At 58.4% G+C, this 27,601-nt stretch overlaps 3 protein-coding genes across 5 annotated transcripts in view; 1 reads left to right on the forward strand and 2 right to left on the reverse strand.

Annotated features, from left to right (window-relative positions):
• Positions 1 to 17,329, reverse strand: part of KCNH2 (potassium voltage-gated channel subfamily H member 2) — a 62,990-nt gene extending 45,661 nt beyond the window's left edge. The window contains exons 1-2 of one of the 2 annotated variants that reach the window (XM_036102123.2): positions 17,233 to 17,329; positions 2,633 to 2,758 (exon numbers count right to left, since the gene is read on the reverse strand). The gene's annotated coding sequence lies outside the window, so the exon portion shown is untranslated. The remainder of the gene's footprint in view (positions 1 to 2,632; positions 2,759 to 17,232) is intronic. The other variant, XM_036102124.2, reaches the window with a different exon arrangement.
• On the forward strand, positions 250 to 18,069 carry NOS3 (nitric oxide synthase 3). 2 transcript variants are annotated; one of them, XM_036102119.2, is made up of 26 exons: positions 250 to 453; positions 1,768 to 1,873; positions 2,199 to 2,347; positions 2,563 to 2,725; positions 4,015 to 4,106; positions 4,197 to 4,338; positions 4,538 to 4,677; positions 4,783 to 4,957; positions 5,459 to 5,560; positions 6,135 to 6,329; positions 6,447 to 6,520; positions 6,701 to 6,845; positions 7,100 to 7,204; positions 10,100 to 10,167; positions 10,548 to 10,664; positions 10,771 to 10,945; positions 12,735 to 12,867; positions 12,979 to 13,057; positions 13,180 to 13,367; positions 13,903 to 14,075; positions 14,344 to 14,554; positions 14,641 to 14,728; positions 15,781 to 15,902; positions 16,719 to 16,867; positions 17,227 to 17,421; positions 17,519 to 18,069. In XM_036102119.2, the coding sequence occupies exons 1-26, from the start codon at positions 293 to 295 to the stop codon at positions 17,678 to 17,680; spliced, it is 3,609 nt and encodes a 1,202-aa protein (XP_035958012.1). In that variant the 5' UTR covers positions 250 to 292; the 3' UTR covers positions 17,681 to 18,069. The 2 variants fall into 2 exon arrangements, with proteins under 2 accessions (XP_035958012.1, XP_035958013.1); XM_036102120.2 differs by having other exon boundaries at positions 1,771 to 1,873.
• ATG9B (autophagy related 9B) lies at positions 18,064 to 27,179 on the reverse strand. Its single transcript, XM_036102127.2, has 14 exons — positions 25,298 to 27,179; positions 25,135 to 25,178; positions 24,894 to 24,958; positions 24,550 to 24,711; positions 23,875 to 24,016; positions 21,610 to 22,364; positions 21,293 to 21,446; positions 20,895 to 21,074; positions 20,070 to 20,306; positions 19,767 to 19,900; positions 19,507 to 19,603; positions 19,181 to 19,304; positions 18,953 to 19,094; positions 18,064 to 18,771 (listed from the first exon to the last, which is right to left on the reverse strand). The coding sequence occupies exons 1-13, from the start codon at positions 25,836 to 25,838 to the stop codon at positions 18,967 to 18,969; spliced, it is 2,763 nt and encodes a 920-aa protein (XP_035958020.2). The 5' UTR covers positions 25,839 to 27,179; the 3' UTR covers positions 18,064 to 18,771; positions 18,953 to 18,966.
• Between the last annotated feature and the right edge of the window lie 422 nt (positions 27,180 to 27,601).

The following is a 27,601-nucleotide window of genomic DNA, read 5'->3' on the forward strand; positions in this document are numbered from 1 at the left end:
CACACACACCCCTGCTCCGGCACTCCAGCCCCAGGGCTCCAAGAACACCTGGCTTCCCACTTATCAGTCCTAGTCCTCTGAGCGGAACCCAGGCGTCCGGCCCCCACCCTCTGGGCGGGCATGGAGCCGAGCCTTTAGAGCCTCCCAGCCTGCCTTGTTCCTGTCCCATTGTGTGTGGGGCAGGGGCGGGGCAAGGGCCAGCACCAGAGAGCCCCCTCCCACTGCCCCCTCCCCTTCCTAAGGAAAAGGTCTGGGCTCTGCTTGGAGGGCCAGAGCTGAGGCAAGGCTGAACATGGGCAACTTGAAGAGTGTGGGCCAGGAGCCCAGGCCCCCATGTGGCCTGGGGCTGGGCCTGGGCCTGGGGCTGTGCGGCAAGCAGGGCCCTGCCTCCCCGACCTCCTCAGAGCCCAGCAGGGCACCGGCACCCGTGCCCCCACCAGCACCAGACCTCAGGTAAGGGCCCGGGCGGCTAGAAGCAGGGGGCAAGAGGGAGGGCGTCAGGCCCAGGAGCCCCGGGCTGGCAAGGGCTGGAGCCTGTAGCTCAGCCAGGAGGTCCGGGGCCCCCACACAAAAGGGCTCAGTACAGAAAGAACAGGACGCTCAGGGAGGCTCAGATAAGAAACCACGATCAGGACCAGCAGGCAACAGGTGAAAGCAGGGGGTAAGGGTGCCAGTTGACCAGGTTTGAGTGCTGCTCTGCTGCCAAGAGCTGTTTGACTTTGAGCAAGTCACTTAACCTCTCCGAACCTTCATGTATATAGAATAAGGACAGAGCAGTGATTACTCCATGGAACTGTTATAAGTTTCTAGCTCATGGCAAGCCTTCAACAAACACTGATGATTATTTAACAGAAAAAAGAGGCTGCGGAGGATAGTTACGGGAGAGTGAGAAGACCTGCTCACAGAAAGGGGAGAGAGTCGGCCCAGGAGACTCAGGCCCTTGGGGTGGGAGGCTGAAAAGACAGAGCAAACAGGCCTTTTTCCTCGACTCCTGGCCCCACCTCCTAGTGGCCGTCAACCCCGAAACTAACCTGGCATCCTCAGCCCCCAGAAGAGAGAAAGGGCAGCTGGAGGCCAGGTGGGGTGCCAGGCCAGGCAGCGTGGCCAGGGGCTGGAGGTAGGTCTGCGGGGAAGGCTCCGCACCGGCGCACCAGAGGTCCGAGTCCCTCCCTTCCTCCCCGACGCAGGCCTCAGCCTCTGGGAGGAAGTGATAAGGCCTCTGAGGCTTCCCTTCACACGATGGTTACTGTCAGGAGGGGTATGAGTGGGGAGGGAAATCTGGGCGGAGGAATCCCTGCGGGGGCTTCCCTCAGCTCAGCCACGGGCTCCGTCCCCCTCAAAGTAGGGTTCATCACAACTCCAGGGGTGGGACACCCTGCATCCAGAAGAGGCGAGGTGGGCCCTGAACAGGGATGAGGACCCAGCCTTGGGTCAGGGGCTCAGGAGCTCGGCGCTGCTGCCCTGGGCAGCCCAGGCTCTGGCGACACGGAGACAGGCGGGCCTGGGTTTTGAAGGGACCTGATCCTGCCCACTGGGCCTCTGGCAAGATTCCTAACTTTTCTGAGCCTCAGGTCCCTCATCTGTAAATGAGGATGCTGATACCGTCTACCTCCTAAGGTGGCTGTGAGGGCTGACAGAGGAAACGTAAGGAAGCGTGAGGCAGGCGAGCAATAGTCACTGGGGTTATTAATGTTGCCGGAGGGGTCTCTAGGGGCACATCCAGAAGGAAATACATTCCTCCCCCATGACCCCTCCCCTGGGTCCCAGCAGCCCCCCGCTCACCCGGCCACCGGACGGGCCCAAGTTCCCTCGTGTGAAGAACTGGGAGGTGGGGAGCATCACCTACGACACCCTGAGTGCCCAGTCACAGCAGGTAAGGCCGGGAGCCCTCTCCATCCCACGTCAGGGTCAGTATGGCTACGGCCAGTCCCCTCCTGAACTCAGAGACACTGGGAAGAGCCAGAGGAGCTAAGGGACACACAGGGGCCTCTGGTGACTCCTAGCCTCCAGCCCTTGCCTCAAGTCCTGCCACAACCCAGACCAACCTCACCCCGATTTCCAGTCCCAGCCCCAGCCCTCAACCCACACCTGCCGAGACCCACCCTCCCTCTGGCTCCCCACCCTGCCTCTGCACCCTGACCTGGTCCTGACCCCCATGCTCCCTGCTCTCTCTGCCTCTGCCCTCCACCCCAACCCAGGATGGGCCCTGCACCCCCAGACGCTGCCTGGGCTCTCTGGTATTTCCACGGAAATTGCAGAGCCGGCCCTCTCAGGACCCTCCACCCCCTGAGCAGCTGCTGAGCCAGGCCAGGGACTTCATCAACCAGTACTATAGCTCCATCAAGAGGTGAGACCATGCCTTGAGACCCACAGCCCACCCTTGTCCTTTGACGTGGGGCCCTGGTCCTACCAAGCCCTCGAAAGGATGATCACCTTCCCCAGGACCCACTCCCATCCCCCACCCTGACACCAGCACCCACCAGCCTCTCCCCAACACCCACACAAAGCCTGGGGAACCTCTCCCCCCAATATGACCTTCCTTTGCTCCCCTCTCCACAACAGGAGCGGCTCCCAGGCCCATGAGCAGAGGCTTCAGGAGGTGGAAGCGGAGGTAGCAGCCATGGGCACCTACCAGCTTCGGGAGAGCGAGCTGGTGTTCGGGGCCAAGCAGGCCTGGCGAAATGCTCCCCGCTGTGTAGGCCGGATCCAGTGGGGGAAGCTGCAGGTGTGGCTGGCCAGCAAGCACCCACGATCGGGACTGGGGGAGAGAAAGGGAAAGGAGCAGTGAGGGCAGCTCCTGAGGACCCCCTATGGGGTCCCAAGCAGCGGGGAGATCCTTGCCCGTTCCCTCAGAGATTGGTACCCCTGGGGAGCCCTCAGCCCAATAGCTAACACCTGGTTGTTAAGCCCCATATCAATGCCTTGGCTGGCTGCAGAGAGAAACACCCAAACATGCTGAGTCAGTGAGGACAGCTGGGCAGTGATCAGGTGGGGGGGTGGGGGTTGTCTGAGCAACAGAAGCATTCTTCTGGAAAAGGCCCCTTGCTGCTGCTTCCCTGTTGGCCCCACTTGTCCAGCCCAATCCTCCAGCACCTTGGCCTCACACCCTCCTTCACACTCCCACCACTGGAATGGCCTAAGAGAAGCAAGCTGACCCACAGGGGAACTTAATCCATGACCTGGGCCTCCTTAGCTGTAGCTGGCCACCAAAGAATTTGGAATGAAGCCACATGTGCAGTAAATCCCCGAAGGAGTCTCCAGTAAAAGAACGATCCTGTCATGCTTGCATCCCCTTGACGTTGTTCAAAGCCCTAGCTCAACTCTGAGCCCATCAGAGCTTCCATATTGGATCCCACTCACTGCTACATCCCTTCCTTGGCCCCAGACCAGTCACTGCCACCCCTGCTGCTGTCACTAACACAAGCAGGCAAGGGGTCTCCCAGCTCCCTGCTGGTGGCCCCACTCAGCCAGTCAAGGTGCTTCTCCTAGCATCAGAACGTCAGGATGGGCAGATTCCCCGGACAGCCACCTAGTGCGGCCAACCACCTTCCCATCATCAGTGTGCTCAAGGAGAGTCTGCTGACTGGCTGGGGTCACCTGCCTTTGCTTGAGCACCGTGGGTAATGGGGAACTCACCACCCCCACCCCTAGGTGGCCTCCCTGTCACTTGGTGCCCTTCCCCAATCATCAGTTTGGCAGTGACTGGGTCCCTCCTCTGTATCAGGTACTGAGTCAGCTTCTGCAGCGGTGGGGAGATGTCCCAGCAAGGAGATAAGGAGCAGACCAGGCTACATTGGGTGTGTGGTGTGCAGGGGAGGAAGGCGGGGTCAGTGTGGGTGCAGATGGTCAGGGAGGCTCCCCGGAGGAGAAAGAACCGTGACAAGTGACCCCGGCAGCCTTTGGAGGCTGCAGAGGAGGTGGCTACTCCCTCCCCTGCCTCCTCACCCTCTCCTAGAGCTGAGACTCAAGAGCCCTTCCCCCCCGCCCCCCATCCCCCTGCCTCGGCTGGCTCAGGTGTTCGATGCCCGGGATTGCAGCTCTGCCCAAGAGATGTTCACCTACATCTGCAACCACATCAAGTATGCCACGAACCGGGGCAACCTCCGGTGAGTGCCCCCTACACTGTGCCAGATGCCACCCCTCCCCGCGGTGGCAGTGAAGGCGGGGCTCTGACACCTGTCGTCCTCATGTGTCAGCTCGGCCATCACAGTGTTCCCCCAGCGCGCCCCAGGCCGCGGAGACTTCCGAATCTGGAACAGCCAACTGGTGCGTTATGCGGGCTACAGGCAGCAGGACGGCTCAGTGCGGGGGGACCCAGCCAACGTGGAGATCACTGAGGTGGGCACAGAGAGGCAGAGCAGGGGGAGGCCAGCCAATGAGGGCTCTGGGAGGGGGCGTGGGGATCCAGCCAAAGAGTGGCCGGTGGAGCAGGGAGGGGGGACTCTGAGATGAAGGAGGGAGATGCCAATGAAGGGGGTCCCCAAGGAGTGCAGGAGGCTGGGCCTCTCAGACCTACCTCTGACCCTGCTCCCCACAGCTCTGCATCCAGCACGGCTGGACCCCAGGAAACGGCCGCTTTGACGTGCTGCCCCTACTGCTCCAGGCCCCAGATGAGCCCCCAGAACTCTTTGCTCTGCCCCCTGAGCTGGTCCTCGAGGTGCCCCTGGAACACCCCACGTGAGCATGAGAGGGACTGGAGTCAGGTGGAGGAGGGGCTGCCGTGGGGTGGCCAGGCAGGCCAGGCTCCACAGGCAGCCTGATCCCCTGCCCGGACACCCCCAGGCTGGAGTGGTTTGCAGCCCTGGGCCTGCGCTGGTATGCCCTCCCGGCGGTGAGCAACATGCTGCTGGAAATCGGGGGACTGGAGTTCCCTGCGGCCCCTTTCAGCGGCTGGTACATGAGCACTGAGATTGGCACGCGGAACCTGTGTGACCCTCACCGATACAACGTCCTGGAGGTGAGGACCCGTGGGTAGGGAAGGGGATGCATCCCCTTTGGGCCGGAGCCTGTGACTCGCAAATAGGTCCCCACCCTGTCAGCAACTGGAAGAACCTGAGTGAGGCCCAGGCTGCCTCCTACACTAGAATTTTGGAGGGCTCCAGGACGGCGAATTTGGGGCAAAGGAGTGTACATGCGTGGGTACAAATATGCAGTTATTTTTCTGGGATCTATAGTTCTATAGCTTTCCTCAGATTCTCAAGGCAGATCTTGCAAACAATGTCATTTTAGAGACGAGAAGTTAAGATCCGGGGCAGAGAAGTAACTGGCCCAGGGTCCCTCTCTGCTCAGGGGTGCCTTTGCAGGCAAGAACCTGAACCGGTCCCAAACTAAGCAGTCTGGCCTCTCGATGGCCACCTACCCACCCTCACTCGTTCTAGTCATGAGTTCCAGACAAAGATGTTCTCCGTCCACTCCCCCCATACTTGTCCCTACCAATGCCTTGCACCCCCGCTCCCAGGATGTGGCGGTCTGCATGGACTTGGATACCAGGACCACCTCATCGCTGTGGAAAGACAAGGCAGCGGTGGAAATCAACTTGGCCGTGCTGCACAGTTACCAGGTACAGACCCAGACCGGCCAGGAGGGGAGGGGCTGGGGCTGGAAAAGAGGGCGGCACTTAGAGACGGGGGCAGGCCTTGGACACAGCTGGGAGGAGTACCACGGTCCGTGGGGCACACCGGGCCTGCGCTTCTAGGGACACAGCACCTACTATTCCAGGCGCACAGTATGGGGGTAGAGTGTGCTTGGAGCCCTGCTGACTGGGACATGCTCAGTAATGCAGGCCCCCAGGGCAGAGGGGGTATTGTGATGTGTGGGACCCCCTGGATCCTGGAAACACCAACTCCGGGACTGAAGGCCTGCTGAGCATTGTTGGTTGAGGAAACTAGCACCTGCTGAGAACTTGGCCAGAGTTCAGGATGTTTTGGTTCAGGGGCAGGACAGACAGACGTGGGAGACTGGAGCTGCTACTGTTGAGTTTTGGGCGCACCACACAGGCTGCAGCTAGGGGTGACAGCATGGTGGGAGAACACAGCATGTGTTAGATGTGGGGTGACCCAGGGCACAGCGGTGACTGGGGTCACAGAAGTGTGAGTCTGTAGGCTGAGTCTAAGCCCCTGCCTCCCCAACCCCAGCTGGCCAAAGTGACCATCGTGGACCACCATGCTGCCACCGCCTCCTTCATGAAGCACCTGGAGAATGAGCAGAAGGCTAGGGGGGGCTGCCCTGCCGACTGGGCCTGGATCGTGCCCCCCATCTCTGGCAGCCTCACCCCTGTCTTCCATCAGGAGATGGTCAACTATGTCCTGTCCCCGGCCTTCCGCTATCAGGTGCCCACCCCGCTGGCTCTCGCCCACTGTGGCCAGCTCTAACGAAGCAGCCCCCAGGGGCCTCCAAATGCTTGTTTTACTTATCTCCTCCTCCACTCCCCCATCACTCCCCTGCAGCCAGACCCGTGGAAGGGGAGTGCATCCAAGGGTGCCGGCATCACCAGGAAGAAGACCTTTAAGGAAGTGGCCAAGTAGGTGCCCTAGGAGTGCTGCCCTTCCCCCACACCCAGGGGACCAGCTCTAGCAATGGGAAGGCCCACCACCTCCCCATACCCACCACTCAGCGCCCCAAGACCTTGCTTGGACCATGCACCTGGGGAGGCCCTGGCTCGGTGTGCCTGGGACCGCCCTCACCCTGCCCTCGCCTGCAGTGCGGTGAAGATCTCTGCCTCACTCATGGGCACCGTGATGGCAAAGCGAGTGAAGGCGACCATCCTGTATGGCTCGGAGACCGGCCGGGCCCAGAGCTACGCCCAGCAGCTGGGGAGACTCTTCCGGAAGGCTTTCGACCCCAGGGTAGGGCTAAGCCCAGTGGAGTGGGGATCTGGGAAGGGGGAGGGGGCCCATCCGTAACTTCAGATGTGCCCTGGAGGACAGAAGAGGGTCACAAGTCAGAGTCCAGGAGGAAGCCTGGGATCCAGATGGATTCAGGGATTGAGTCCAGGCCTGAGTCAGGGTCTGAACTGTGCCCTGCCAGGGAGGGTCAGGGTAGAAGTGCCAGGAAAGCAGGGGCCAAGTCCCTGGGACATCGGTCTTCTCCTCGTCCACAGGTCCTGTGCATGGATGAGTACGATGTGGTGTCCCTTGAGCATGAGACGCTGGTGTTGGTGGTGACCAGCACATTTGGGAATGGTGATCCCCCAGAGAACGGAGAGGTGAGGCCTAGCAGGAAAGGGGCCACTGGAAATGAGGGGAGACTCAAAATGGGGTGGTTGGGCAGGAACCCCACCTCCATGATGGAGAGTGGAGATGCCTTGAGAGTCCCCCAGAGTGCAAGTGTGGACATTTCACTGGGACCCGAGAGCCTGCACAAGCCATACTCCAGCCCCACCCCTCACAGTGTGTCCCCGGGTCACTTCCATCATCCATGCAAGTGTTTAATATGTGGAAGGCACTTGGCTGGCCGACGAGGTCAGACCGCTCTCAAGCACTGACTAGTTAGAAAAACAGCGATACTCCACTTACTACTCAATTTCAGCTTTCTCTTTTCTTCTTTCCTTAACAAAAGAAAAGAGCACTGCTCAGATGTCAACAGAGATTAGGCAACTTCACTTTCTGCACAAATCTTTAAAGAAACAAACTAGAGCACCACCACTGAACACTTTATTATCAGCCACTATCTTCCCAGCTTCTCTGTCCTGGCAGCCCCGGCTACAGTCATTCCTCATGCCCTTGGCTGTGGCAGCTTCTAGGTGATAAATGCCTCCTGAGCGCTGGGTACCTCCTCAAGCAGCCCAAAGCAGAATTCTGAGGCAAGTTCCCACCGCCCCCCTGCCGACCGTGCTGCCCATTTCAGCCGTCATTCTGATCTGCCTTGTAAAGAATAACAGAATCACTTTCTTTTTTAATATAAAAGTGGTATTTACACTACCCTATGAAGACACAGAACATTTCCATCACCCAGGCAGTCCCCTTGTCAGTGGCCCCAGCCAGCCCCTTCCCAGTCCATCCCTTCCGTCAGCCAGGTTAGTTTTGCCTGCTCTAGGATGTCACAGAAAGGGGAGCACACAGTAAGGACTCGGCCCGTGTCTGAGGCTCATCCCACTGTGAGCGATTCAGTGCCTCGCTCCTTTCTACTGCCTAGCAGCGAGCAGCGTTCACTCTGTGAACACACTGTTTCTCTGTTCTGCTGACGGGCGCTTGGGTCGTTTCCAGGGTTTGGCTATTATGAATAAAGCTGTTATGAACATTCTTGGGCAAGGCTTTTGTGGGCTTATGTTTTCATTTCTCTTGAATAAATATCTAGGAGTGGAATTGCTGGGTCATCGGGTAGATGTATGTTTAACTTCAAAAACAAAAAACAAAACAAAAAAACTGCCAAACAGCCACATGGATTGAACTGCACCTCTAAATTCTGTGCATTTCAGTGTCTGTAAATTTCACTCCATTTTTTTTTTAATGGAGCAAACCTAGGAATATGGCCCACAGAAAATATTCATCAAAGCCACTAACAAGAATGTTTATAGCAGCATTGTTCATAATAGCCCCACACTGGAAACAATTCCAATGACTGTCCACAGTAGACTGGATAAATACATTGTGTCTATTCAAATTCTATGCAGCAATGAGGATGAACGGATCGCAACATAGGTGAATCTGAAAACATAATGGAGAGGGAAAGAAGCCAAACACAACAGAACCGGACCGTAGGGTTCACTTTATATTAACTTCAGAAAGAGGCAAAAGGAATCCTTGGTTTTAATCGGGAGAATGGTTGCCCCCCCCCGGGGTGGGAGGTGGTAACTGGGAGGGGTCCGAAGCTGAATCCTAGGGTTCTGGCAACATTTCCTGAGAGGATGCTGATGACACAGGCATGTTCAGTTTGTGAAAATCTAGAAAGCTATACGTTCATATGCGTGCTTTTCTGAACGTATTACACTTCAACAAAAGGTTCAAAAAATAAAATTAAAGTAGTACACACTAATTACGGTGAACGTAAAGGCCCGCCACCCAGATGCACCTAGAGCTAACACTGGGGTGTTCCAGGCTTGCCACATTTTGGGTTTTGCTGTGTGAAGGTGTTCCGCGTAGCTCTTAGCTATTTTCGTGGCAGCACATGACATAGCTCAGCCTTCTAGAAGATGTGAGTGCCACCGACCAGCAATGGAGGCAATGCAGGGAGACTGAGGGCTGTTTTCCACCTATCAAGTTGGCTGAAACATTAAGGACTGGCCACATCCAGTGTTGGTACGAGTGAGCCAAGAGCGCTCTCTTGCTGCGGGCAGATCTGACCACCCACCTCATCCTGCCTTCAAATCCTGATTCAGCAACTCCCCTTGCAAGGACTACCTTACCAAAATACACAAAAGAGGAGGTGGATGTGTGTATATACAAGTGTTTGAGCATTGGTCACAGACCACCCAGATATCCTGAGTCAGACGAAAGTCTCCTGCATGTGGTCCATGAAAATGTGGGGACACTATGCAGCCATTCAAAAGGAGGTCAGTCTTGGTGTGTTGACCTGGAAGGAGATCCATGATAGGTTGCTGAGGAAAAAGCAGCTAAGTATGGTGTAGCCCCATTTTTACTTTTTGGAAAAACTATAAAGACAGATACATATGGAAGTACAACCAAACAGATCTAGGAGGTTAAACACCTGTCCATAGAGCACATGCCTTGGGGGCGAGGACTGGAGGAAAGGTAAGGGTAGATTTTTCTCTTTTGTTACTTTATGGTTCTGTAATGTTTTCAAAAAGCCAATACCAGTTTTAAATTTTTCAAAACAGGGGTGGCTGGGTGGTTTAGTCGTTAAGCGTCTGCCTTCGGCTCAGGTCATGGTTCCAGGGTCCTGGGATAGAGCCCCAAATCGGGCTTCCTGCTCGGTGGGGGCCTGGTTCTCCCTCTCCCACTCCCCCTGCTTGTGTTCCCTCTCTCGCTGTGTCTCTCTCTGTCAAATAAATAAATAAAATCTTAAAAATAAATAAATAAAATTTTCAAAACAAATTAAAATCAGAATTTATAAATAAGGATCAGTCGACTGCAGTTTTAAACTTCTGTGTGGTTTGAAATAAAACAAAACTAACCATGATACCGACACTTCCCCTCCCCAGAGTTTTGCGGCGGCCCTGATGGAGATGTCCGGCCCCTACAACAGTTCCCCTCGGCCAGAACAGCACAAGTGAGTGGGGCTCGGAGCTTAGGGGGAGGTGGGAGGGAGGACAGTGAGGCATGTGGAGACAGTGAGGAAAGGAGGGCTGAAATGTTCTCCCTGGACCCCCATCACAGCTCAGGATGCCCTACTTCCTTGTTGTGACCTGGCCATTCACAGCCCCCGGAACTCTGAGGGCTGGTCAGTCCTGAGGTCCCCTTCAGAGAAGGGAAGGGAGGCACAATGGGGCCTGAAAGCACAGAGATCCCCAGGGCGACAAAGCCAAGCCCAAGGGCAGGGTCTTTCCTATCCCAGATGTAGAAACCCCAGAGCTGTCCCCAGGCTGTGTCTGGGCCTGCGCCACGCTCCCAGTTCTCTGTGACAGCCCTGTCTCTGTCTTCTCTTGCCAGGAGTTACAAAATCCGCTTCAACAGTGTCTCCTGCTCAGACCCGCTGGTGTCCTCCTGGAGACGGAAGAGAAAGGAGTCCAGTAACACAGACAGTGCAGGGGCCCTGGGTACCCTCAGGTGTGGGAGCTGCAGTGAGGGGAGGCATGGGAGGGAGGGCAGGCTGCCGGGGCATACAGGGGGCAGGGACAGGTGTGGGCTCCAGTGACGGCTCCCTGAACCCCAGGTTCTGTGTGTTCGGCCTGGGCTCCCGGGCATACCCCCACTTCTGCGCCTTCGCTCGTGCGGTGGACACACGGCTAGAAGAGCTGGGCGGGGAGCGGCTACTGCAGCTGGGCCAGGGAGATGAGTTGTGTGGCCAGGAGGAGGCCTTCCGTGGCTGGGCCCAGGCCGCCTTTCAGGTGAGCCCCTGGGCCTGTTCAAATGTGTGACCCAGGCTTCGCCTCCCACCCCAATTCTGGCTCCCTCCCACCTGCACCCCTCCCCTCTGAGACATGCAATATTGAGGCTGGAGGCCTTGCTGCTGTCCTGATTCTGTTTGGTTCTCTGGTCCCATCCTGTTCCTTCCAAAATCCATCCTCATTTCACCACTGTCCAGCCAGTCCTTCTGGCTCAGTCCGGAGCAGTGGATGACGCGGCCCTAACAACACGAGAGGTGGGCTGGCCCAGGCAGAGGAGAGCAGAAAGGGCCCCCCACAGGTAGAGCTTCAGCCAGGCACAGATGGGGCCCCTGAGTGGGAGCCTAGAGGGTGAGCATGCAGGGCAGGCAGGGTGGAGGGAGAGGGGAAGGCCCAAGAGAAGGCTGGACAGAGGCGAGGGCTGAAACTGAGGCCAGGAGAACCTACAGAAAGTCAGAGGCCAGACAGGCTTGGGGAGGTGCCTGGACAGATGGTGTCCTGGCTCAGGGAAGTGCAAGGAGGGGTGCATCCCAGGGCTGTGACTTTCTCAGCCTGGGCTTCCCCCAGAGGCAGCTCTGCCTGGTCTGGGGATTATGCCTGGAGGTGAACAGGCTCCTTCTCCCCGTCCTAACACTCTTTCAGGGCAGTGCTCGCCCCACCCAGGGTTCCCAGGCTTGAGTTTATCAGGTCTGGCCTGATGGAGCCAACCGGTACATGCAAGGAGGAGGGCTGTGGGGGCGCCTGGCACAGGTGGAGGGTTTGCTGGGAAGGAGAAAGTCAAGCTGAAGAAATAGATAGGCTCAGGTTGGGAGGAGGAGAACAGGAAGGAAAACAAGAATCCAGATGAAAGGAAGCGACTGGAAGCTAAGAGTAGAACAGGAAAAGGAGCACAAGGTGAAGTTTTAGGGATACTGCTTTAGAGACACAGGGTCAACGAGAGGAACATCCAACTAGAAAGCAGGAAGACGCTGAATGAACTAGGGTGGTAGCAGTGGGGCTAGGAAGGAAGGGAGGGGGCCAAGGAAGGAAGGAAGAGATATAAGACCTTACACACACAAAAGAAAGATTAACAGGACTGGTGATACGCATTGGGAGGAGAAGGAGCAACCAATCATGGGTGAGCCCTGGATTTCAAGCCTGGGCCGGGACCAGCAGTCTGCAGGACTCCTACCTGAACAGAGACAAATAGGATATGCACCCTCCCAGGGGTCCTGCCCCAGGGGCCCCTCTAGCCCTTATGAGCAACGCAAGAAGGACAGAGAGGCCAGAGACCCCTCCCACAGCCACCCAAATTTGGTGTCCCCCTCCGGGAGCACTGTAGGGTTTTTACATAAAGCATCTCATTTCATCCTCCCCGGAACCTAATGAGGTGGAAAGAGGGCTCAGTGAGGCATGTGGAATATAAGTAGACGAGTCAGGATCTGAATGCACTCCGAGCGCACAGCCGCGTTCACTGAGTGCTACCGTGTGCCGAGCGCCGCGCTCCCTGAGAGAGTACCACTCACCAGATTACGGAACCCGTGGGTGTGACACGAGTAAACATGTGCAAAGGGAGAGCTAGTGCAGTGGCCAAGCCATGAAATGGGTCGAAGAACAGGCACCGTCAGCCAGCCACTGGGGCTGCTGAGGCCGCAGGCGAGAGGGCCCCCCCCAGTCCCAGGAACAGAAGGAAGGTGGCCTCTGGGGACCCCACAGCCCAGCTCAGCCTCCCGCCTCAGCCTCCCTGAGCTCCTCCCTGCTCCGCTCGCCCTGGTGACCCGAGGCCCTCAGCCCTCACCATCTCGCCCCTCAGGCCTCCTGTGAGACTTTCTGTGTGGGACAGGACGCCAAGGCCGCCGCCCGGGACATATTCAGCCCCAAACGGAGCTGGAAGCGCCAGAGGTACCGGCTGAGTGCCCAGGCCGAGGGCCTCCAGCTGCTGCCAGGTGAAGCTCTGGCCTCCCCCTGACCCCGCTGGCCCTCTGGGCTCCCAGGGTCCCAGGACTAACTGTCAGCGGCCCGGCCGGGTTCCCAGCTCAGTCTCAGTCTCCCCCCAGGCCTGATCCACGTGCACAGGAGGAAGATGTTCCAGGCTACGGTCCTTTCAGTGGAAAACCTGCAAAGCAGCAAGTCCACGTGAGGAGGACCACCTCCCCCCACACACACACCTGTCCTGGCCTCTCCTTCCCTCTGTCCCAGCACGCTCCCGCCCACGCCCTCCTCACCCCCTTCTAACTGCCCCCACTCCTGACCCGCAGCCGGGCCACGATCCTGGTGCGCCTGGACACTGGAGGCCAGGAGGCGCTGCAGTACCAGCCAGGGGACCACATAGGCATCTGCCCGCCCAACCGGCCCGGCCTCGTGGAGGCGCTGCTGAGCCGCGTGGAGGACCCGCCTCCTCCAGGAGAGCCGGTGGCCGTGGAGCAGCTGGAGAAGGGCAGCCCCGGTAAGGCCGAGCGGTCTGGGGCATGAGTGACAGCCTGCTCGTCCCCCTGGCCTCAGGGTCCCCGTGAGTTGAGGACCTGGTAGAGGACTGCCACCTCCCCTCACAGCCGTAACGCCTGTGCTCGGAGCCGGTGTGCCCCCTCTTGTCGGACTGACCTCGTGGCTGGATGGTCCACAGAGCGTGGCTCCTTTCTCAGTACCTGCCCCTTCCCCCCAAAAGGCCGCCCCCCTCGGGCTCCCCCCAAAGTCTCCCCCTGACAGCCTAGCCCACTCTGTAGCTGGCCTCGGTGTATCTCCTGCCATACCGGTGCCTGGCATTAAAATAAGAACCCAGACCAACCCAGACCAAGCAGAGGCCGCCAAACACACACACAAAGGGGCTGCCCAGACAGGCCCACCACCACTGTTCAAGGGCAAGGTCTCCGATAAAACACAAGGCGTGGTCAGTCCTGGGATACCCCCAAAGCAATGACCACCTCAGACTCTGCAGTTCCAGGTGGCCCCTTCCTCAGACCTCCCCTGTACATCACCCACAGGTGGACCGCCCCCCAGCTGGGTTCGGGACCCCCGGCTGCCCCCATGCACGCTGCGCCAGGCTCTCACCTTCTTCCTGGACATCACTTCCCCGCCCAGCCCTCAACTCCTTCGACTGCTCAGCACCCTGGCCGAAGAGTCCAGCGAACAGCAGGAGCTCGAGAGCCTCAGCCAGGTGCGGGCGGCCCCAGTGGGCAGCAGGGGCTCGAGAAGCAGGAAGAGCCAGGCGGGAAAGGGGGTCCACCTGGCTAGCACACCCTGGGGTTTAAGACCCAGCTCTGGAGTCACTAATTCAGCTCTGAATTCTCGGTGCTCAAGAAATGTTTGTTGGCCTGAACTGAAAAGGGAGAAACCCCAGGAGGCTCGGCTCAGGAGGAGTCAAGAAGGGAGGTCAGCAGGCAGGGCTGGGAGGTTCCGAGCCCAGTGCGCCCTGCTCCCACCAGGACCCGCGGCGCTACGAGGAGTGGAAGTGGTTCCGCTGCCCCACGCTGCTGGAGGTGCTGGAGCAGTTCCCCTCGGTGGCACTGCCCGCCCCCCTGCTCCTCACCCAGCTGCCCCTGCTCCAGCCCCGGTACTACTCGGTCAGCTCAGCACCCAGCGCCCACCCAGGAGAGATCCACCTCACAGTAGCCGTGCTGGCATACAGGACGCAGGGTGAGGTGCTGGAGGGGCAGGGGCAGGGCCACACAGTGACCCTGGGATGGGCCCCTCATGGGCACCCTCTCCTCCCCAACCCCCAGATGGACTGGGCCCCCTTCATTATGGAGTCTGCTCCACATGGCTGAGCCAACTGAAGGCCGGAGATCCCGTACCCTGCTTCATCAGGGGGTAAGTGAGTACTTCAGGGGACGGGGGTGGAAGGGGCATCGAGAAGAGAGTGTCTGTCCAAGCAGGGGTGGACAAAGTGCCACATGGATGGCCAGGGACAGATGGAGGAATCAGCAGGTGGCTGCACAGGGTGAGGGTGGGAGCTTTGGTGAGGGGTGTGATGGGGAGCAGGGAGGACCCACTTAACACATCTCGAGAATGGGGTATCTGGTTAAGCTACTTCAGAACTTTGACTAAGCTTTGGGTGTTTCGCTAATTTGGACTTAGGGTCCTGTCCCAAAGCTTCCCTTCCCAGAGACAGGGCTGGGATTCAATCTGCAGGCCCTGCTGCTTTTAGGTAAACTATGTCCCTCGCTACATCCTTGGGGTCAGTCTGATATTGGGAGGCATGGCACTTGGGAACTGGTGCTCTGTTCAAGGCCAAGTCCCCACTTAGTCCAGGGAGAACTAGTTGGGTTACCACAGTATCACTGAGGACTCAAAGAAAGTAAAAGATTGCAGGATACCCTTCCCTGGTGCTGGGTTCAGAAGCCTTGCCCCATCCAGCAGCCAGGACCCAAAGCCTCAGGGGGCTGGGGGGGGGGGGTGGCGCAGAGAGACTTAAAAGAGTTCCCGGGATGGGCACCAGTTAGGTCCAGTAACCCAAACACATCCAGGAGGCTAAATCACAAACTGTACCAATCTACTAAATACAAACCAAATACCAACATTAAGACTAGGATTTAAAATAAACACTCAGTGAATTCGTTATGAACCAAAAGCTGTCCTTCCCTTCCCATATGTTGTAAATCTCCTGAGCTATCAGAACATTCTTCAATTCAAATTAAATCATATTCCCTTTGACCCAACCTCCAGAAACACAGGTCCAGGGAGTTTCTGCCTGCAAGTAGAGTTCTTTTCATAACACACCATGCCCACTCTGAGCTAGACTATGTCGTAAGCACTCGACTACCCATTTACCGGTGGAAGTTGAGTTGTCCACTGGAGTCGAAGTTGGTAAGAATGTGGGAGCTGGGAAAGCACAGGGCCCTGACAGAGTGTTCCTCCACTAGGGCTCCCTCCTTCCGACTGCCGCCTGACCCCAGCTTGCCCTGCATCCTAGTGGGCCCTGGCACAGGTATTGCCCCCTTCCGGGGATTTTGGCAGGAGCGGCTGCACGACATTGACAGCAAAGGTGAGACTGGGGACCAAGGGAATGACCGGAAGACAGGAGGGAGTCACACAATCTAGGGGGAAAGGGATGGGGGCTGGAAGACAGAAGCCAGGTAGGAAAGAGGGCAAGGAATGGGCCACAGAGATGAAAAGAAGCTTATTAGACCAAGGGGAGGGCAGTGCCCTGTTGGTCCAGCTTCCTGGGGCCAGACACAAAGTAGGTGTGGGACTGGGTTAAGGACAAGGGGACAAGGGGAACTGGAAGTCTGGAGAGGATGGGACTAGGACTCAGAAGGCAGAAATGCCCAGTGTACTTGGGACTGTGCCGGAGCTCACCTAAGTGTGTCCAAGACTCAAGGAAGCTACAGGATGTTCAGGCTGGACACGGGGTGTGCAAGGCAGCTGGTAAATCAAAAGAAGGGGGCTGTGACTGATAGGAAGGCAGACAGTGTGGAAGCTGAGGATGTGCAAGAATATGGGGTTGGAGCAGGGACAGGGCTAAATGGAATCCCGGAACTTCCGTGTTAGATGGTGCCAAGGGCTTGGAATTCTAAGTCAGAAGCCCCACGTTCTAGTGCAGTGCCACCACTGGTCATTCCACCCAATGAGCCACCACCTATCGTAATCTGCTTTTCTGTGAGCGTCTTCTCTGTAAATCAGGGTCAGGCAAGGTCTCTGTGAGAGCATCCTGCACTCTCCTGGAGGCTAGACAGCCGAGAGTGGTTGTCTCTATTCGAAAGGCGTGGGCCGTCCGCCTGGGCGAGGTTAGCCAGTGGGAGATGTCGCTGGGGCTGCGCCCCGGGGAAAGGGCTCTCCCAAGCCCCAGTGCTGCTTGCAGGGCTGCAGCCCGCCCCCATGACTTTGGTGTTCGGCTGCCGATGCTCCCAGCTCGACCACCTTTACCGCGACGAGGTGCGGGATGCCCAGCAGCGCGGAGTTTTTGGGCGCGTCCTCACCGCCTTCTCCCGGGAGCCCGACAGCCCTAAGGTGCGACACCCTGAGGGCGCGGGGGTAACCTGAGACTGGGCACCGGGGAAGGGCGGAGAGGGGCGCGCAGACCCAGGCCCGGCCCCGCCCCCTCGAGTGCGCACCCTCCACCCCGCCCCTCAGCACCGCCCCCCCCGGCGTCACTCAGGCACCCGCCCCCACTCGGCCCCTCCCGCGTGCCTTTTGGTCTCCCTCACCTGCACCCTAGCCCCGCCCCTTGCTTGGCTCCACCTCTCTAGAGCCCAACGCCACGCACATAGGCGCCGCCGGGGCCGCGCAGAAACTGTTCGCCCCCAGGGCCGGACCCTCCCTCAAGAACCCCTCCCCCCGGGTGCGCCCCTAACCCCGTCTCCCCTCAGACCTACGTGCAGGACATCCTGCGGACCGAGCTGGCTGCTGAGGTGCACCGCGTGCTGTGCCTCGAGCGGGGCCACATGTTTGTGTGCGGCGACGTCACCATGGCAACCAGCGTCCTGCAGACGGTGCAGCGAATCCTAGCGACGGAGGGCGACATGGAGCTGGACGAGGCCGGCGACGTCATCGGCGTGCTGCGGGTGCGGAGGGCGGCGCCACGCCGGGGCGGGGTCATGCCCGGGGCGGGGCCCACTCCTACTTGGATCCCACCCCCGTTCTGGCCTTCTTTCCCCGCAGGATCAGCAACGCTATCACGAGGACATTTTCGGGCTCACACTGCGCACTCAGGAGGTGACAAGCCGCATACGCACCCAGAGCTTTTCCTTGCAGGAGCGACATCTGCGGGGCGCAGTGCCCTGGGCGTTCGACCCGCCTGGCCCAGACACCCCCAGCCCCTGAGAGTCCTCTTGTTTTCCATCCCAGTTCCAGGAGAGGGGCCGTCAGTCCACCAGACCGGCCACCTCTCCCCTCCCGAGGTGCTTCCCATCTTTCTCCAGAGTCTGCCCTAAATCGCCTTATTCCGGGAAATGAGCGAAATGTCCCTCTCTAGGTCTGTTTACTTGCCCCAGGTCTGGAGGCCCCCTCCCAGGGCCTACTGTCACCCCTTTTGTGTTCCTTAGGTGAATTTTAGATTCCCTTTACCTCCCCCAGGAGTATCTTATCTTGAAACCTAATCTCTAAATCAAATATTTATTATTGAAGATTCACCATAAGAGACTGGACCAGGTGTTATGAGAGCTACTAAGATGCCTCACCCAGCCCCATCGATTAAAATTACAGGATGACAAGCTTTGTCTTTTAATTTGTGCAGTTGAAGGTCGTAGTAATTCTTTAAAAGGCAGTCCTATCCTACATACTCCACTCTGACCCAGCGCTCTAGAAATGTGGTTTCCAGCCAATCACAGACAGTTCTGTGTAGCTTCCTTGCTCTTGATTGAGAAGCAGGTATAGCCCTCAGCTGCCAGGAGTGGGAATGCCAGCCACTAAGGTTACAAAGATGTGCAACACAGCCATGAGCAACCTTTACTGCTGGTTTCAGACAGGATGAGGAGCCACACCCACTTTCTCCGACATCACACCAGTGCTGAACTCCAAAAACATCAGCCCTCCGTGGTCTTTCCACTCACAAGTCCCCATGGCCCTCCCTCCACAAGTCCCATGGGACCCTGAAGGCCAGGCCAGCTTGAAGGGCCCACTGGGGTTCAGGTCCCGTCCCTAACTGTTTCCCTAACATTTAGCTAGGCCTCTGCCTTGGCCCTGTCCTCCAGGTGGGGATCATCTCTGAGACTTGTTTCCAGATCTTTTGGCATCTCCTCTCCTACCCTTTCTCTGCTCTCTGGGTGAGCTCATCACTAACCTCCCCCAACTCCTGCCCAACTAAAGCGTCCTTAGGCCTACAGTCTGGGGGGGTGGGTCTCTAAAGAGGGCTCGGTGTCACGTCCTTCCACTCCACCTTGTCTGATCTCCTATAGCTGGAGAAGCCAGGGAACCTGGGGGAGGAGAAGGCTCTTGGCAAGCATTCCAGGGGTTTAGGTTCCAAAGATGACCATCCCTATCACCCTGAATTCCCACCACTGCCCCCATCCCTCCAAGTGTGGCTCCACCCAATTTTCTATTCATTCCCCAACTCCCCTGCACCCCTACCCTCCCGCTCCATTAGACAACACTGACCCTGAGGAGCCCTCTCAGTCAGTGCCAGGGGCCTGACTAGGCTCCTTCTGGGTGTCTGTGGTCTCCTGAAACCTTCCAGGGAGCAGATTCTGGGTCCTCTGGGTTCTCCACTGCTGTCTGGGGCTGGAGGCAGGACTGGAGCCTGGTGAGAAAAGCCATCAGCTGGCCAGTGTGGTGATGCCCGCTGTCCACCCAGGGTCTGTCCCTTGCACACCCTGACCACCTCACCATCACTTGACCAGGATGGCTTCTCCTCATCGGGCGAGAGTGTCTGGGAGGGGCTGGACCAGGGCCTGGACAGGGAAGAGGCTGAAGCCTCACCCCACAGTTCCTGCTGCTGCTGTTGATGGAGCTAAATGGAAGGAAGAGGAATGATGGGCTCTCTCGTGCCCCACAGTGGGAAACCCAGACCCTGGACGAGGTGCAGAGGCTTCTCAGACCTCCTCTTTGAGCTCCTACCAAGTATTTCCTTACACTCTATGCCCCCCACTGCATCTCCATTTCATTCAGCTGCTTTCTCCCCACATTTCTCTTTCTGGTACCCCCCTGCTCACCTGGTGCAGGTAGATGGCATGAAGACTCATCTCAGCAGAAGCAAGCTCTGGAAGCTGGGCCAGCTTCTGGCCCCCAGTGCCTCCTGGAGACACACAGCTGAAACAGAGGGCACAGTACACCAAAGACATGCCCCTCCCCCCTGGACCCCACAGCGAGGGCCAGACTTGATCTCCCCTTCCCAGGGCCCCTACGTACTCCTCCTGAGGACCAGCACCCTCCTCACCAGCTGCTGCCCTGCCTCTCCATGCCCCACCCTCACCTCGGGTCCTGGGCAAGGCGGGAAATGGAGGCCAGGAGGCTGGCTGTGGCTGCAGCTGGGCAGGGGGCTGTGGGGCTCAGGTCCCGTGGGGGCAGGAGGGGCTGCACCAAGAGGTTCGCCAGGAAGGCCTCCGGCTGGGAGCAAGAGAAGAGGGCATCAGAAGAGAGGACAGAAGGGGAGGGAGGAAGCCTAGGAAAGGCCTTGGAGCAAGCTAGACCAGGGAGCAGGTTAATACAAAAAGTGAGATGGAATGGAGGGACTGGGGATGGTGACGGCAGAAGGCCAGGCCAGGCTGCAACTCACCAGAGGTGAGGAAGAATCACTGAGCACCCCAGGCGTGGGGGGGCTGCGAACAGAGGTGGCGCCCCAGGCTGCTGCATCTTGTTGTACCCTGCCCCGAAGGTGCCCCAGGAACTTGGAGCTGTGCCCGGGGGGGCGCCATTGTGGATGCACCAGGGAGAACCTCATCAAGGAGAGCTCAGTCTTTCCATCCTCCGCACGCTGAGACAGTGAGGCCTCTGTCTGTCCTGCCGAGAGCCACTGAGAACAAGAACAGTCAGTCATTCAGATGCTGTGGACACTGCTTTTATAGCTTTCAGTGGGAGCTTCGTGGGGTAAGCGGGACAGGAAACACTGGCCCGTTTTCCAGGTCAAAGAACAGAGGCCACGATGGGAACTTGCTCAAGATCACCCAAGAATACAGCAGTAAAGCAGGACCTGGGTCTAGAGCCTGCACTAGCAGAGGGCGTGGGCTTAATGTTTTGCCAGCCTATGCACACTGGACCCCAGGGCTGGCCTGGGCGCCTTCTTCCAGCCCCACCTGCTCACCAGCTCACATCTCCGCCTCTCTGGCAGTCTTTCCTCCCACTTACTGGAGTTACAATGTGCTGAGAACTCTGTCAGGGTTCTATACACATCATCTGCTGTAATCCTCCCAGCCCGTGCATTAGCTACAGTCAACGTCCTCATTTGACAGATCAGGACTCGAAGGTGTGAGGAAGTGAAGTGACTAGCTCAAGGTCACTGGTGGCCAACGATAAGATTGGAGTGGAACCCAGCTCTGCTCCGAGTGAGGCAAGCAAAGCCCTGCCCAACCACAACCCCACACAGCCAGGGATGGGCTCTAACCTGAGGGTGGCCGTGGCGCTTCACATCCATAAGGGCGAAGGAACAGATGTCCCCAACTCCAGCCACATCCACAGTGAAGTGATGAAAAAAGTCAATGATCTCCAGGGAACGAGGGGAGAACCAGAAGAGCAAAAACAGCGGAGTGAGGAGAGGGGACAGGAGCTCCTCCAGGAGGGAGACCTGGGGAAGCAAGGTGAGGCTGAGAAGGGGTTGTTGAGGGGCCTCACGCTCGCAATCAGGACCAAGAGACCCCCGGGGCCGCTCGCCGGGGCCGGAAACCTCTAAGCCAGTCACCTCCCGGCTCCCGGGATGGCCAGCCCCGAGCCGAGCCCGTTTGTCCCGAGCCCTCTCCCGGGCGCCCGCGGGCTCCGCAGCCCCCCTTCGGGCCGGACCCTCACCGCCCGGTACTGCAACAGCCGCGCCATCTGCCGGTAAGCGCTGGCCCTGCCCGCAGGGCCGGGCTCCTCTGGGAGGTAGTGCATGTGCGCCAAAGCCGCCTGCAGCAGGAACTGCGGGGAACGACTCCGGCCCTGCTCTTCCGGAATGAAAGACCTGGAGGGCGGGAGGGGGGTGGAGAAGGGGCCTGCGGTTAGGAACTGCGGCTGGGCGGCAGGGCTGGGGGGGCGCTGACGGCGGGAAGGGTACGGATTCGCGGGAGGCTCGGCCCCGGGGCAGAGGAATGCCCCCCCTCCTCTCCGGACGAGCTCCCCAGCACCTGGCCACGGTGGCCGTGACCCCGAGCGCGGTCATGGCGGTGAGCACGTGCTCCACGGCCAGCACGTCCTCGTCGTAGACGGTGAGCACGAGCAGCGCGGCGAAGAGCGCGCCGGCGAAGAAGACGAGCTGGCGGGCCAGCAGCGCGAGCAGGGGCGCGGGGGGCGCGGCGGCGCGCAGGAAGGCGGCGGCGGGGCGGTAGGCGCGGGCCAGGCGCGCACGCAGCTCGTGCGGCAGCTCGTTGAAGTGGCGCAGCTGCAGGTGGGCCAGGCGGGACCAGCGGCGCGCCCCCAGCGCCCCGGGCTCGCGCCGCAGCAGCTCCGCGTGGCTGTAGAAGGCGTGCAGCACCTGCCAGGCCAGCACCAGCGGGCTCAGCGCCAGGTTCACGGCGGCCAGCAGCAGCACCGTGCGCCGCCAGCGCGCGGCCAGGGCGCCCCGCTGGTCGCTGCGCTTGTAGGCGTCGGGCAGCTCCCAGCCCCCGCGGAAGAGCGAGAAGGGCCCGCGGAAGAGAAGCAGGTCGACGTTGAGCGCCAGGCCGCGGCTGAGGAAGGCCGCACTGCCTCCCCAGGGCAGCGCGCAGCGGGCCGGCAGTAGGCCCTTGTTGGCCAGCGCCACCTTGTAGTTGGTGTAGCGCAGGATGCGGTGGTGCACGTCGAGCTCGGTCAGCGGCCGCGGCTGCACGCACAGCCCGCCGCTCTTCTGCAGCTCCAGCAGGCGGGACTGCACCTCGGCCCAGGGCACCGAGCTGAGCTCCTCCTGAGGAGAGGGCACTGCTGAGCGCCAGCAAGCTGGAGTCCCCGGCACGGTGATGCCCAAACGCACCTTGAGCAGAGCTACATCCCTCCTTTGCCCTCTCCCCACCTTGGTCTCCCACTGGCCTTCAAGGCATGAAACCTGCCACCTTTCCCTTTCTGCCCGCTCTTGCCCTCCCCTGACCTCCCCTGACCTTGTCACAAACAATTAGGACACTTCTTCCTTTCATCCTCTTCTGACTTGTGTTCCTCCTGCCCCTGCCTCTCCTGAGGCCATGAGTCATGTGCTTCCCGGTGACACCTCATCATTTAACTTCTTCAGGTATCAGATTTCAGCTCCCTAAGAGCAGATATTCTGGGCCCTCCCCCATCCGCCCGGAAGTTCTTCCCCTACAGCACAGAACTGCTGCGGGGAATGCAAACTCTCCTTCCCATTCCTAGGGTGCTGGCCGACACAGGGCCGGAAGCCTCCTCGCCTCAGCATGCTTCGAGACCCCCGAGCCCATCCCACTCCACCACCAGATTAACCTGCCTAAGACACTGGCTGTGTCCGTGTCTGTTGGGATGCTGTCAGATCTCCCTTGGGTCTCATCTGCAAACCTCACGTTAGCCCAGTTTCACCCAGCTGCCCCAGTCCGACTTAGTCAAGTCCCTCCAGGCCGGCCTCTCCAGTCCATCCCTGGCTCGCCCCTTCCCCTGGAAGGAATAGGGGAGGAGGAGAAAGAAGGGAGGACGAGGAAGAGAAGGGTCAGCAGCCTCCTGGAGGAGCAGTGGTCTAACTCCTCCTCTCCCTGACCTGTGCTCCCCTGGCCCTCTCAATCCTCCCTGCGTTCTGCCTGGGGGGCTTTCTGAAACCTCTCCCCTTGGCTGGGCAGGAGAGCTGTGTGGAAGGTTCTGCACTTCTGAGGGGAGCAAGGGAAGCCGGCTGCAGAAGGTAGCCTTTGAGCTGGGCCTTAAAGAAAGAACTTAGGAACAGAGCAAGGAGCATGGACCAGATGAGGACAGTGAAGGAAAGAAAGGGCAAAGCATGAACAGGGACAGGGAAGGGGCCCATCACAGTGGCTCACTGTAATAGAAAGTGAGGCCAGACACAGGGGTGGGATCACCCGATGGGGCCTGACCACTCAGTTGCAGGCCGGGGGGTCCATCTCAGTGCTGCCCCACTTCCTGCATTGGGGCTTGGAATGCCTTCCCATTTCCTATCCTTCCAAGCCCCACCCAAATTCCTTCTGCCCTGTAAAGCCTGATGCCCACCCTTCCTCTAAATACCTACTGTTTTGACCACAAGCATGTGACCATAAATCATCTTCTATAATCTAACTAAATCAACAAAACTCCACTAGGGTCCAGACCATGTTTTCTAAGTGGTGGTACCCCAACTCCTAACATTACTCAGGGCCTGGGCAGGTGCCTGCCTTCCACTGGGTCCTCCCGTCTGCACAGCCCCCACTCCTCCCCTATTCTCTGCCCCCCCTGACAGGGCCCCTGTCCGCAGCCTCGCCCACCCAGCTCACCGGGGGGATGTGCAGGGCCTCCCTGTAAAACACTTGGATGTCCCAGTAGCTGAAGAGGTTGCAGACTGAGCGAAGCAGCTGTAACAGCCAGAAGGCTGCAGCCAGGATCAGCAGGAAGACCAGCAGGGGGCTGGAGCGGATCCTGTGTGGGGCGGGACAGATAGCAGCGAGAAAGTGGGGGCCCAATAGAAAGGGAGACCAGACTTGGGGAGAGAATGGAAAAGTCACAGAGAGGGGGACCCAGCTAAACCAGTGGTTCTCAAAGTGTACGCCCTGGGAGTCCCTGAGGCCCTTACAAGTGTCTGCAAGGTCCAAATTTTTTTCAGGGAACACTCGGGTTTTCTGCCGTTTTCACGCTCATTCTCTCATGAGGGTACAATGGACTTTTCCAGAGGCTATGTGTGTGACATCATGTCAGCAGCTGATGGAATGTGTGCTTCTGCATTCTTAGATTTTAAAGTTATTCTCAGCTTTAATCTCTAATAAGGTAAATACAGATAGATATGATTCTCATAAACAAAAGCTCTTGGGTGTTCCTGATCAAGTTTAAGTGTATTAAAGGTGTCCCGAGACCAAAAACCTGGAGAACCGCTGATTCAGACCAAGGGACAAAAGGATGGGTGGTTCTCGCCTGCTCATCTCCCCCAGTCATTCCCCCAACCAGCTGTCACTCACCGCTGGGCACACTGGGAGGAGGATAAGATGGCATCCGCCAAGGTTACTTTGTTGTGGAGCAACGCAGGTCTCGTCCGGTTGTTTGGTTGGTTGGCGAAGAGGATGTTATAATCCACACACCGAAGGAGGAAGGTAGTGAAGGTGACAATGAAGACAAATTGTCTGGGAGACAGGGAGTGCAGTGATCAGCCTCCAGGCCAGCCCTGGGGGGTCCTCCCCACCCTGCTGAACCCCTGGGCTGCTGGGAGTGAGGGGGGCTGTGGCCATGCTGGGTGGACTAGAAGCAGCAGGCACTACTGAGGAAGCAAGATGACAGAGTTTGGGGGTTGGGACAAGCATCTCACCCCAATTGGAAGACATCCTCCAGCAGGATGCAGGCAAAGCCATTCCTCTGGTGGTAGCTATAGATGTGATAGTGTGTTAAGAAATAAGCCTGAGGCAGGATGGGCCTTTCTTGAGGACCCCTCTCCCTCACTCCCCCAAACCACTGCACCCTCAGAGCCTCCCTGCCAAGAATGCCACCAGCCCCGAGCCCCCCACCCCCCAGCCCAATGCCACTGCTGCCGGGCCCAGCACAAAGGATATCTTGGTGAAGAAGCTGTCCAGGTTCTGGATGTGGTGCCAGGAGCCTGGGCACAGAGGAGAGACTGTTGGGACTTGGCTCTCACCTGAGCGACCAGTTCACACCCTCAGGAGCCCCCAGGCCCTCCCCAATGCACTCCCCTCACAGCACCACACCCACACTTACCTCGGAGCCCTTCAGGCACATGGAGCAGGGGCTGCTGATCCTCCCCATGGAGGGGTGAGTCTTGGGACCCCTCAGGGTCACAGTCTTCCAGCCGCTCGTAATCCTGCTCAGGGATCAGAGGGCCTATCCGCAGCCCAGGAGGGTCCTGGGGGCATCGGTGTGAGGCAGGGCGAGTCACTGAGGCTGGGGGTGGGGTGGAGTGGCAGCCCCAAGAGGGGGGAGCAGAGGTGGGGGTCATCGCAGGCTGTGCCTGCGTTGTGGGGGTGGGGAGGGCACTGTGGCGAGGCTGAGAGGCCCCTGGGGCCTGCACCGCTGGGCAGGGGGGTCCCAGGGCCAGAGGGGGAGCCGAGGAAGGGGAGCTTCTTGTGTGAGGGGCAGGGGACAGAGAGAAGATGGAAATCCTCCCTCCGCCAGGCCCCCGACATGGAGGAGGAGGAAGAGGAGGCAGGGGCATGGGGAGGAGAGGCACTGATCCAGGCCCCAGGTCTCCCCACGGCCCCAGCCGCCCTCTGCTCCCCGCCCAGCCCACTCGCCTCACCATTCAGGCCACTAGCTTCTCTGGAAAGCTTGGAAGAATAGGAGCTGCTGCTGCCTCCACAGAAGTCTGGGGTGCTGAGCCGGGACTTCAACAAGGGTGGTGACAACAACAGCGCGGTGACTCAGTCACGGCAGGCCTCAGGCGTCCCAGCTCTCAGTCACCTGTCTGACCACTCACGTCCCTTCCAGGGCAATCTGTGGCCAAACTTCTCAGGGCCAAGCCTCTGTGCCTGGGAGGGGTGCAAGCTGGAGAGGCGGGGACTAAAGAGCATGCAGACCAGAGACACCTATTGTCTCCTCCTCAGACCTCAAGTGGGTTTAAAGGGGAGGCCAGAGAGTAGCAGCCAAAATAACACAGCAAAAAGAAACTCCTATAAAAGGATTATAAGACTATGAAGCCGAGATGTTAAATCTTTGGTTCCTTAAAATCTTGCCTCCCTTCTCCCTACACACAGACACACACACCAAAGATCAACAGAGAAATGCTTTAAGACCAAAAGCAAGAAGAAAAAGACAAGAAAGGGCTGGTGTTCAGTTTGCCTGATGGTACTAAGGGAAGAGGGGAGACTGCGTGCCTCTGCGGCCCGGTTGGAGGAAACTTGAGGAGGGGAAACCCGTGAAGAAAGGAGAGGCAGCTATCCTGGATGTGGGAAGCGGTTTGGGGAACTTACAGTAGAAAAGGGCCCCTTGGAAGTTCTATTATGTTTTTTTTCTTTATTCCCATAGACGCCAAAAACCCTCTTCCCTAGTCCTGATCCAGTTTTGGGGGGCCCCCTGAGAAGCATCAGAGCTGAGCCAGCAGAGGGCAGCTGGGGGGCCGGGATTTGGAAGGGTAATTTGAATACCCAGAGATGAGCTGGCTGAGTTGAGTTCCTTGCTGCCACTTCAACGAGGAGGAGGAGGAAGAGGAGGAGGCAGCTGGTTTGTTGGCATGTCTGACGCCATTCCTGAGGCCCTGAATCACCAGGTTTCCTACTGAACCCCATTCCTGAGGTGCTGACTCAGCCAACCAGGTGTCAGGGCCTCCGGGGCTTAGGCCTGAGGGCTGTTGTAGGGGACAGTATCCATGAAATAGAGAGAGGAACAAAGTGGGTCCAGAGTGTTCATTGGAGGAATGTGGAGGCAATCATAGAACTGCCCACAAAATGGGAGTCCAGATATGCCTGTTTTTCTCCTTCTGTGCTGCCTTCCAGGACAAGGATTATTACATCATTTTATCCCTGAGCAGCAGGAGGTGGAGCTACGAAACAAGATTCACTACTTCTAGAGGTGACATTCTAGTGCCCAAGATGGAATCCCACACTGCAGAGGGGCTAGGAAGTTCCCATCTTTCTGAGACATCTGCCAAGGTGGGTTAGTGCCCAAGATGGAATCCCACACTGCAGAGGGGCTAGGAAGTTCCCATCTTTCTGAGACATCTGCCAAGGTGGGTTATGTAGGGTTTGCCTGATTGCTCCTCAACCTCACTCACCCCAATATTCCACCATACTCACATTAGGACCCCTCCCATACTCCCAGCCCAACTTCAAGCTAATCTGGCACATTTTCCTACCCAGTTCCACACCAGATTCATCAATTGACAGCCTCCCTACCACCACTCCCAATTCAAGCGAATTTATTATAAAAAAGGGCACTTTTCTCTGCCAGGCACTTGGAGGGGAAAGGGGTATGGATGGATGAGACAGAGCCACTACCCAGAAAGAAGTCACAGCCCATGGGGGAGGTAGCTATGCAAATAATTACACGGAAGAAATAAATAACACAGGT

The sequence above is a fragment of the Halichoerus grypus genome, chromosome 12 (assembly GCF_964656455.1).
Source record: "Halichoerus grypus chromosome 12, mHalGry1.hap1.1, whole genome shotgun sequence".
Taxonomy (NCBI): domain Eukaryota; kingdom Metazoa; phylum Chordata; class Mammalia; order Carnivora; family Phocidae; genus Halichoerus; species Halichoerus grypus.